Consider the following 10256-nt stretch of genomic DNA (forward strand, 5'->3'; position numbering starts at 1 on the left):
GTTGCGGGCGGCCCACGGGTGGCGCATCCCTGCGGTCAAGCGCCACATCCGCAAATCAGGGCTGTGTCAAGCCTTGCCATTTTTATTTCCAAGCGAAAGCAGCGTGCGAGCAGGCGGGCAATGGCCGAGGGGGCATAAATCAGGGATGACGAACGTGTGGTCTTCCCGTCGATATGGGAGTGCAAGTCCCATCATGCATGCGTCACTGATGGGAATTGTAGTCCGCCAGTGTCTGGAGGGCCGCACATTTCCCACCCCGGCTACAAATCTGCTCCGTTCAATCCTCCAATCTCAACTGTTCCCCAAATGCGTTGGGCTACAGCACGCTAGCTGGGGATGATGGGAGTTGTAGTCAGATTAGGAACATAGGAAAGTGCGTTCTACTGAGTAAGACCCCGGGTCCATCTAGCCCAGTATTGTCAACACTGGCCAGCAGCAACGGCTCTCCAGGATGTCAGGCGGGCATTTTCCCCAGCCCTACCTGAAGACGCCGGGGATCGAACCTTGCAAAGCAAGGCCTCCCCCACTGGAGAGGGCTGGCTTTGCATTAGAACATAACATTTTGACTATCCATGAGCTGTTTTTCTGCCCCTGCGGTTAATCCTCGCTCCTCAAGAGCAAGCTGAATAGATTGCCGGCCCTCGGCTCGGGGTCTGCGTTGGCGTTGGCGGGACGCAGCTGCCGCCCACCCCTGGCTTTGGTCTTGCTCCAGCGGCACACCGTCCGCCCCGTGGCCCGGGTCTGACAAGGCACCCCGGAGGGACGAGGCAACAAGAATCGCGTTCCACTTTTCAGGGGGGGTTAGGTAACAGAAACATGGGCCTACATACGCTCACATACGTCCTTTTAGGCAACAGGCAGCGTTGTGTAACGCTTTACATGTACGAGGGAAAAGGTTCGCTTTGAGGAGGATGCCCCCTGCTGGCCACCAGTAGAACAGTGGTCTTCTGTGGCCAACTCAAAGGAACCCTAAGTGCTCCATCCTCTTGGTGTCACCACAATGGATGCAAACTCACAGTGCTCTGTGAGATGACTGAGCTGCTGAATGAATTAGAAAAATATGAAGAGTACATGCTTAAGAACATGCTGGGTGTGGGGCAACCCACTCAGCCTCCGATTAAATGCCTCCGGCGTGGGGGAACCCACCACCTCCCGAGGTGGACGGTGCGAGGGATGTGCGAATTAGCACCAGGTGAGTTTTGTGGATTTACGCCCACATTAGACAGCAAATTTTGTGGTTGTCTCGTTTTGCGCAAAAAACCCGTGCGTGTTTCCCCGAAGTTGCGCCCCTCTTTGAAACGTGTGCGTTCTTCTCCCCTTGATTAAAACACATCTGGGCGCGTTTTTCAACAGTGCCTGTTTTTTTCATGCTGTCGGACGCATTTGTGTTTTGGCCCACGAATCACGTTAGGCGCGCAGACAGGTACAGAATTCGATTGCGTATTGCGTCCAACTCTGTGTTCGGTCCGGAAGGTTCCAATGGGGTAAATCCGTCTTAGCATTAGGACGTTTCTGCCCATGCACCCTCCCACAACCTGGTTCCTTCCCGATATGTTGGATTACAACGCCTATTTTCCCCAGCTGGAATGGTACCAAGTCTGACGTAATCACCTCCCTTGAAGAGAGATGGACTTTGTACCAAATATCCCCATCCTGAGCATTCAGGGTCGGGCGGGGTCAGCCCCACGGCATGTCAACTGATGTTTGTGCTCTGTTGGTCTTCCACAGGTACCTGCACACAGAGGGGAACCTTCCGGAAGGTATGTTATGAGGCCCGCCGCAAACGTATTCCCCCAGGTGGCGCGCCAAGTTGTGCTGTCGCTCTCCCCGCCCCCTCCCTTAGGCGGCGTTGACGTCCTGGGGTGAATGCCGGCTTGTACCATGGTTCCTGTCCTTCATCTTTGGACCTAACGGGGCCCTCGCAGGCCCCAACCAAACAGCGATTCCTATTGAAGCAATAGAATCAGGGTGGGCTCTGTCAAGGGCTGCATTCCAGCGCAGGTAATTGGTCAGCAGCGGATGGGGCCAGATCCAAAAGTGAGTGAGGTCACCCTTTTTCTCCTCCTCTTTTTCTGCCACCCCTTTTCTCTCTTTCTGCCACCCTGTTTTCTCGCTTTCTGCCACCCCGTTTTCTCTCTTTCTGACACCCCTTTTTCTCTCTCTTTCTGACACCCCCTTTTCTCTCTTTCTGACACCCTCTTTTCTCTCTTTCTCACACCCCCTTTTCTCTCTTTCTGACACCCTCTTTTCTCTCTCTTTCTCACACCCCTTTTCTCTCTTTCTGACACCCCCTTTTCTCTCTTTCTGACACCCTCTTTTCTCTCTTTCTGACACCCCTTTTTCTCTCTTTCTGACACCCTCTTTTCTCTCTGACACCCCTTTTTCTCTCTCTGACACCCCCTTTTCTCTCTTTCTGACACCCTCTTTTCTCTCTCTTTCTGACACCCCTTTTTCTCTCTCCTTCTGACACCCTCTTTTCTCTCACACCCCCTTTTCTCTCTTTCTCACACCCTCTTTTCTCTCTCTTTCTGGCACCCCTTTTTCTCTCTTTCTGACACCCTTTTCTCTCTCTTTCTGACACCCCTTTTTCTCTTTCTGACACCTTTTTCTCTCTTTCTGACACCCCCTTTTCTCTTTCTGACACCCTCTTTTCTCTCTTTCTGACACCCCTTTTTCTCTCTTTCTGACACCCTCTTTTCTCTCTCTTTCTGCCACCCCCTTTTTTCTCTTTCTGACACCCTCTTTTCTCTCTCTTTCTGCCACCCCTTTTTCTCTCTCTTCCTGACACCCCGTTTTCTCTCTTTCTCTTCCTTCCTGCCCAGCGGGCTGCCATGGAAGCAACAGATTGTTCTTGCGATTTGGACTGACCTCATGCAGGGGGCTATTAAAATGAGGCTGCATAAAATTGTCCGGGGGCCACTTGCTGTTCCAGGGCTGCAGTAGAACGATAAAACTTACAGGGGGATAATGGGAGTGTAGCTGTCTGAGCATTTGGCTCCCAGGCCTGCGGTTGGACACTCCTGCAGGAGAGTGTCAAAAACGGGGAGTGTCAAAGCAGTAGGTGACGGCTATCACATTCAAGCTCATCTTGAGCTTCCTGGAAGGTGGAAGGATATTTGGCTGTCCCCTTTTGGAAACAAGATACTGGGCTTAGAATGGAAGCCCGCCCCCCACCCCCGCCCCGCAAGTTCAGGCCAGAGCAGAGTGCACCAAACATCCACCTGTCCCAGCGTCCCGTTTCTTCACCGTGATCTGTTGGGAGCCTCCAAGCAAGGTGTGAAGGGAAGCAGCCTTTTCCAGCTGCGAATGATAGGAGTTGGAGTCCAACAGCTGGGAAGGGACTAGGCTGGGGAAGGCTGCATCGCAGCAGAGCCATCAATACACCTCTCTCCCTCAGTGGATTTGTCTATTTCCCCGGGATCTCTTCCCTCTGGAGATCCTGCAAACACCTTTTCTCTTCCGCGGGGGTTGGGCCATGTTCTGGGATGGCTCCACGTAGGCACCCTCCCCCCCCGCCCCCGAGGGGGATCCTCCCGCCGCCGCAAAGCCCACCGGGGCTCGGATTATGTCACCCCTTCCCTGACCCCCGATCTCCCGAGGCCAGGGGAAACGCCCGCCGTGGTGCTTAAGCTAAGCTGCTCCAGATATAGCTGCAACTAGCAGTGCGTCTTAATTCGATCTGGCAGGCTTGAGGGGCCGTCACGTCAGAAGGGCTTAAAGCCGACGATGTCAGGGCTTGGACGGCGGCCGGAAAGGTGCAGGGGCCACCTGCTCGCTCGGCTGTTAAATGGGGGGCTGGGCCTGCAAACCCGACAGCGCGTCTGGGCTGTCCCGTGCGGCCGTGGGCACTGCAAAAAAATGGACGCTACAGTTAGTCGGTGACTTTATTACAGTTCTAAAACCCGTACAGGTGAAAATACAAAACTAACAGGACACACCGGCATTTCTCCAGTTTAACCAGCAATCTTAAATCAATTTGATTGATTTAAAAACTTTTCTTGCCCTGCCTGTCGGGGCAGGAGCCCTCACAAGGCGGCTTTCAACAAATAAAGCACATAAAAACAATTGAAATATTAAAAGCAGTAACAAAAACATAAACACAATAAAATCGCCGTTAAAAACAATAAAAGCAGGCAATAAAACCAGCAAGAACCCTAATAGCCACAGCAAGGAATAACAGCTCTCGTCGTGAGAAGGCCGCAGTAAAAGTACCATGTTTTCAAGGCCTTCTTAAAAGCCTGCAAGGATGGTGCATGGCGGACCTCCGATGGGAGTTTGTTCCAAATGTGTGGGGCCACTGCAGAGAAGGTCCCGTCTCGTGTGATCACCCACCTGATTGCTCTCACAGGTGGGCAAATGAGAAAGCCCTCTCTGATCTGGGCAGGATGATAAGGTGTCTGTGGGATTTTTGCTGTTTCTTTCCTTTTCCTCTCTCTCTCTCTCTTTCTCCAAGAGTAGAGGAAAAGAACATTGCCTATTGCCCGTGTCTCACAGCTCCGCTTTTCCCTGGCTCCGACCTCTCTCGCTCCACCTCAAATCCTGCTTCGAAGGGGGAAAAGTGAGCTATCAATCTCAAGGCTGGTTACGCCCTGCCTGCCCTCCCAGAGAGTCGGATGCCCCACAAGCGTCCCGTCACCTAGGGACAGACCCTTCTGTCAGTTTTGCTCTCTGCCACATCCGAATCCTTTAAAAACAATCTCCAGTTCTCTTCGTCCCATCGATGAAGACATTCGCAAATTTTGGGAAACCCTTCTCAAATAGCGAGCCGGACGAAATGCTCACCCTCCTGCACTGGCCCAATTTAATAGGTACCAGTGTTCCCAGCATGGAGCTGTACTATGATGTACCTGCCTTCCAGGTAGCTTTTAAAGATGAGATGCCCGTCAGGAAAACTAAGAGGTGGTATCCCTAATTCACAGGGGTTCAAAGCCAGTCTTTTGGGAGCCAAAAGGGCTGGGAGTGGATGAACGGGTCTATCCGTGTCCTTTTCTCCCACGTTCCCTTTGTATTAGGGCCCAATCCTATGCAGTCGTAGGACTTTTTTCTGACTAAACGCGCGTTCTTCACCTCTCCTTCTTTTTGTCCTGTATATGGAGAACGTTACGGTTGTTGGCGAAGTCCATCCCAAACCCAACAGAAACGAACTTTGAACCCATGTCCCTGGTTCAGGTTTCGCCATCGGCATTTGGGGTTGGACAGCACCACCTGGCGGGGCTGTCCCTTTATGACGCGGACGTGCACTTTTCCTGGCAGGGTGCAGCAGCCCAAGGCCACGGCGCTCTGCTTCCAGGCACCTCTGTGGGTGCCTGGGGAAGCTCGCTGACCCCCAGCAGAGCCAGGAACGAATTCCCCTGTCGCCACCACAGCTCTGGGGCCTCATCATTTCTTCCATTCGTGCCCCCGGTGCCTAACCCATTCCTCTCCATTATCCTACTTTCCCACCGCCCTTCTCTCGGTCGGCTTTCTGTCCCAGGGCAAAGTCCTTTCTCTTCTACCAGGCTTTTGACTGCTTGAGATAACAACTCTTTATCGTTTTTAATGTTTATCTGCTGTTTGCTGCTATTTACTGTTGCTGGTTTACTTTGTTAGATTGTATTTTAACCGTCCTCTGCAGTGTGCTCAGAATTAAACCCCATTGGGTTCAATGGGACTTACTATCAGATAAAAGGTGTATGAAAGGGACACCTCCAGATTTTTGGGACTCCAACTCCCAGAAGCCCTTGCAAGCATAGCGAATGAACAAGAATGCTGGGAGCTGATGTCCCAGTCATCTGGAAACTGACTTTCTGCCTGCTCCTGGTGTATGCTATACTCAAGGGGGCTTACATCTGAGTAGACATGTTTAGAATTGCGCTGTTAATTACTTTATCCACCCAAAACATCCTGCATGGAAAAGCTGGAGACGAAGCTTCCTCTTATTCTGACATTGTTTTCCGTTTATTTCTATCCTGTTTATACATGATCAAAGCAGGAGTGTGACATAAAATAAAACAAATTGCACTGAAAATGGTAAAACACGCTCATCTCGCGGTGCTCAGAATTAGCCGCACCAGTAAGACTGGCATCAAATAATTTAGGAGCATTAAAATAGCCGAAATCAAAGCACAGCGGCGGCCATCCTGGACACAATTACTAGGGAGAAAGTCCAGATGGACTGTGGAGGTATTATTATCTTCTGCATTGCGCTGTTGCACAACTGTTTTTTTTTTTTAACTTTTTTTATATATGTTCTGTCCTGTGTGTGTGTTTGTGTTCTACTGTTTTTGACAAGTCATCCTGGGATTGCCAATTGACCCTGAAGGTACAGGCTATAGATCTTAGAAAAAAGGAAATAGAACTCAATGGAGCTTACTCCTGAATATATGTGCTACAGAAAGCTGTTGGAATAATAATGTTCATTTTATTTATTTGAAGTATTTTTTTAAATCCCATTCCTCAACCCAAAAAGGCTCCTGGAGTGACGTACATATAATCAGTAAAACCAGACAGACTTGCCCTGTTGTCTTACAATCTAGGAAAACACAACACACAAGGAAAAAGGAATGAGGAGGGAAGAGGAAAAAATATCTTCTTCCCCCTCTCAGCCCCTACAGCCTGCTGGGATGGCTGCTCTTGGTGACAGTTGAGGGAGGAGGAGCCTTCATGGAGGTGAATCAAGCATCATTGATAATGATGATAAATGGTTTTCAAATCTAAGGCTGCAGTTTTATGCCCACTTAACCCAAGAGACATAGTTGTGCTTGCTTTTGAGTAAACTTGCGTCGGAACTCGCCAGTCTTTACGCTCCTCTGCCGCAGGCTGTCGGGTCCTTACCCTGGAGACGGTTAACCTTTTCCGGAAGTATATCTCCATCCTGGACGCCCCCATCAGCTGTCTGCAGGGCCAAGACGTTCTCTTTGTGCTGACAGAAGAAGAGGCTGAACTGGCACAGGTGAGAGCCAGAGGGCATCCGGCCTTCCTTCCCCGCTCCAGTCGCGAGATGTGAATTCTGGATGTCTCTCGCTGTGCTGGGACAGGCTGCTCTGGATAAATATATTCATGTCCGTCTCCCCCTCGCCCCAGGCCTCTTCCGCAAAGTCTGGTCTGCCACATCCCGGAGGGGAACGCAGCCTGTACAGCTCCGTCGCCATAATCCCTACGCCGTTCTCGGATGTGGGGGAGACTAGCTGTTCTCGATTTGTGCCGTACGAGGTTTCCCTGTGGGGGATACGCTCGGTGAAATGGGCTTTGCTCTGGCTCAGAGTTTAAGGACAGATAATGTGATAGCCTCTGCAGCAGGGGTGGGCAACCGGTTCATTTGACCCACAAGTCCTATCCGCCCGGGCCAACGTAGCCAAGGGACGCGGCGCACTGCTGTGCGGAATCCCCCCTCCCCCGAGAAGTTGCCTCCTCAGCCGCTGAGCTTGCAGCCCTTCCCTTTTAAAACCAAGTAAGGTTCCAGTCCTCATGGTTCTGAATAAAGGGCTGATTCAAACAGGAGCATAGAAAACCGCCTTGTAATGAAAGAGACCATCAGCTGTTCTAGCCGAGCGTGGTCTTCTCCGGGTCTCCACGGCCCTGGACACAGACGGCGCCTCCGCGTTACCGGCTAACTGGTCCTTTTGGGGAGATGGCGGCTTTCGAACCCGTGACCATCTGCCTGAAAAGCAGGGGCTCCGCAATTTGAACCACAGCCCTGTCCCCTAAAAGCTTGGCTTGTTCATGTGAGTGACCGGGGTCTGTTTCCTCTTCTGGGTGATTCGCCCGTCCGCTGCTCTGTGTGTGGCCCACAGTGGTTTGGGGATGTTTAGGCAGATCTGCAGAGGTTTGTCAGCTGGAGATTCTCCCATCAGGCCTTTACAGCAGCAGCGGGGGAGCGAGAACATCAGGAGGGGATTGGGGGGGGGGTACAGGGACTCCTATAGGCCACAGGTAGGGCTGTGAAAGTCAGCGGTGTATCGTTTATATCTCCCCATGCCGTTGGACAGGGGTCTCAGATCCCTTTCATCCCGGGGCCCAAATTCCATTCAGGAGACGCTCTCGGGGGGCATGTTACGGTGATGGGCGGGGCCAAAGGCAAAAGGGGCCTGTTTCAGTTCTTCCCACCGGTTGCCGGAAGCGAGGCATTTCAGCCTTTGAGGACGGGAGGGAAACTGCCCCAAATCAGCCAACGGCCAGAGGAAATGGGGCAATGCAGCCACATGAGGAACCCGGGAAGGGAAGATTGGGGCCCCAGGCAGGCCAGATTTGGCTCACAGACCTGGGGTTGAACACTGAAGAACGTAAGAGCAGCCCTGCTGGATCAGACCAAGGGTCCATCTCATCCAGCACTCTGTTCGCACAGTGGCCAACCAGCCATCGGCCAGGGATGAACAAGCGGGACCTGGTGCAACAGCACCCTCCCGCCCATGTTCCCCAGCAACTGGGGCACACAGGCTTGCTGCCTCGAATACTGGAGATAGCACACAACCATCCTGGGTAGTAGCCCTGCCTTGAATCCAGCAACCCTAGCTAGGTAATGCCTTCTGACCCCTATGGAAAACCCAGATCGTCCTTCCTTGCCGTTCCAAGCTAGGAGACGCTTCTCTTCCCTGTAACCGAGTCTTCCTTCCCTACCTCCAACTCCAGTGTCTGGATGTGATGTTCCCAGAGCCCAGATGGCCTTTGAGTCCCTCCCAACTCGGTGATGTTATTCCCAGTTGGAACCGTCCCAGCGCACGGGCACAAAACCTCGTCCGCAGGCCCGTCCCGCGAGCCGGGCCTTAGCCAAGGCAGATTGAAATGGGGCCCGTTGTGTTTCTCGCCCTTCTCCAGAAAGCCATGTGGTCCCACCGCAGCCAGCTCCTGTGGTTCCGCCGCCTGTACCTATTCTTCTCTCGCTACATGGTGATCAACTCCCTCCGCTTCCTCTGACGGGAAAAGGGCCTTCGCTCAAGGCATCGGGGGCGATTCGGTGGCTTCGCGAGAGGCGTGGCGTTCCTCCGAGACCTCGCCGAGCTGAGGAACGGGACAGCGGCCGCTCCAGACTGACCTACACCAACGGCTGGGGAGCTGCCACCACACAGCCGACCCGGCTGTGCAAGTTCTCCCGTGTGGCTGTGCAGCGTTTCCCCTCCACCTGATACCCAGATTCCACCAGTTATGTTTTTGCTGTATTGACAGAAGCCCAGAAAACTAACGACGGTGTATATCGTACCCCCCCAAAAAAAAACCAGGTGGGGGAAGAGCTATCCCAAGCGAGTGTACCAGGGCACTTTGTAAATATTTAAAATATCTCCTTTCTTAAAAAAAAGAAAAGAAAGCATGCTGACTTGAAACAATGACTGAGAGCGTTATGCACTGAGGAGCTACTACACTGAATTAAATTCAGCAACGTATGTGGAAGGAAGCTTGGAAAATGCACTCGAAATTTCTGTTGGCTGTGAACCTCCTCTTGGGACAGTTACACTTCTTTGGCCTGGCCTACCTTGCAGGGTTGTCGCGCAGATGAAACGGCAGCCGCTTAACGCTATCCCTTGTGCTTTTTGGAGGAAGGGGGGTTGTAGTGGTCGGAGTGTTGGACTAGGACCGGATTTCAAATCTCCCCTCAGCCACGAACCTCACCAGGTGACCCTGAGCCAACTGCACGCTCTTTCAGCGTAACCTACCTCGCAGGGTTGTTGGGAGGGATAAAATAGTCGTAGCGGGGTGGGGGGAGAACCACGCGTGGCGCCGTGGCGGAAGGGTGGAATATAAATGCAACCAAAAAATAAAACACGTTTTTAAAACCCGAGATGTTGCGGAAGATACCTGGAGTCCCGAAAGCTCAGCTAATCAGCGTCTCGGCAGCTGAAGAGCTCTGGTGGGCTACACCAGTTGAGTCGGGCCGTGTCCCATTACCCCCCAGCCAGCCATACTGGCTGGAGGCTGTAGTCCAACACATCTGGAGATTGGGGAAGATGGAATACGTTACGCATTTCCAGGGTCTCCCCTTTGGCTTATACTTCAGTCGCCCTCATCCATTCTCGGTGCCTCCAAGCCCAGAGACGCTGGATCTGTTCTTCCCTTCCCAAACTGCCTTGTTTGTCTCTACTCCTGCTGCGGGGGGACAAGAGCGGGGGATGGAAGGGTTTGCAGCCCATGGCGCAGGGCATCATCGCTGGGTGAAAACGGGCCCTTGCAAAAAGAAACGAACGGACACCATCTCTTTGATAGCTTAATCCCTGTACTGACTAATAACAATAACAATAACAATAACAATAATAATAATAATAATAATAATAATAATAATAATATAT

The 10256-nt window shown here is 52.2% G+C and overlaps 1 protein-coding gene across 1 annotated transcript in view; it reads left to right on the plus strand.

Annotated features, from left to right (window-relative positions):
- Positions 1 to 9711, plus strand: part of PIGL (phosphatidylinositol glycan anchor biosynthesis class L) — a 40327-nt gene extending 30616 nt beyond the window's left edge. Inside the window, exons 5-7 of the mRNA XM_063146412.1 lie at positions 1729 to 1760; positions 6798 to 6931; positions 8794 to 9711. Coding sequence (XP_063002482.1) covers positions 1729 to 1760; positions 6798 to 6931; positions 8794 to 8892 — 265 coding nt within the window. The 3' untranslated portion in view covers positions 8893 to 9711. The remainder of the gene's footprint in view (positions 1 to 1728; positions 1761 to 6797; positions 6932 to 8793) is intronic.
- Positions 9712 to 10256: the final 545 nt, after the last annotated feature.

This window comes from Elgaria multicarinata, chromosome 22, assembly GCF_023053635.1.
Source record: "Elgaria multicarinata webbii isolate HBS135686 ecotype San Diego chromosome 22, rElgMul1.1.pri, whole genome shotgun sequence".
NCBI classification, from domain to species: Eukaryota; Metazoa; Chordata; class Lepidosauria; order Squamata; family Anguidae; genus Elgaria; species Elgaria multicarinata.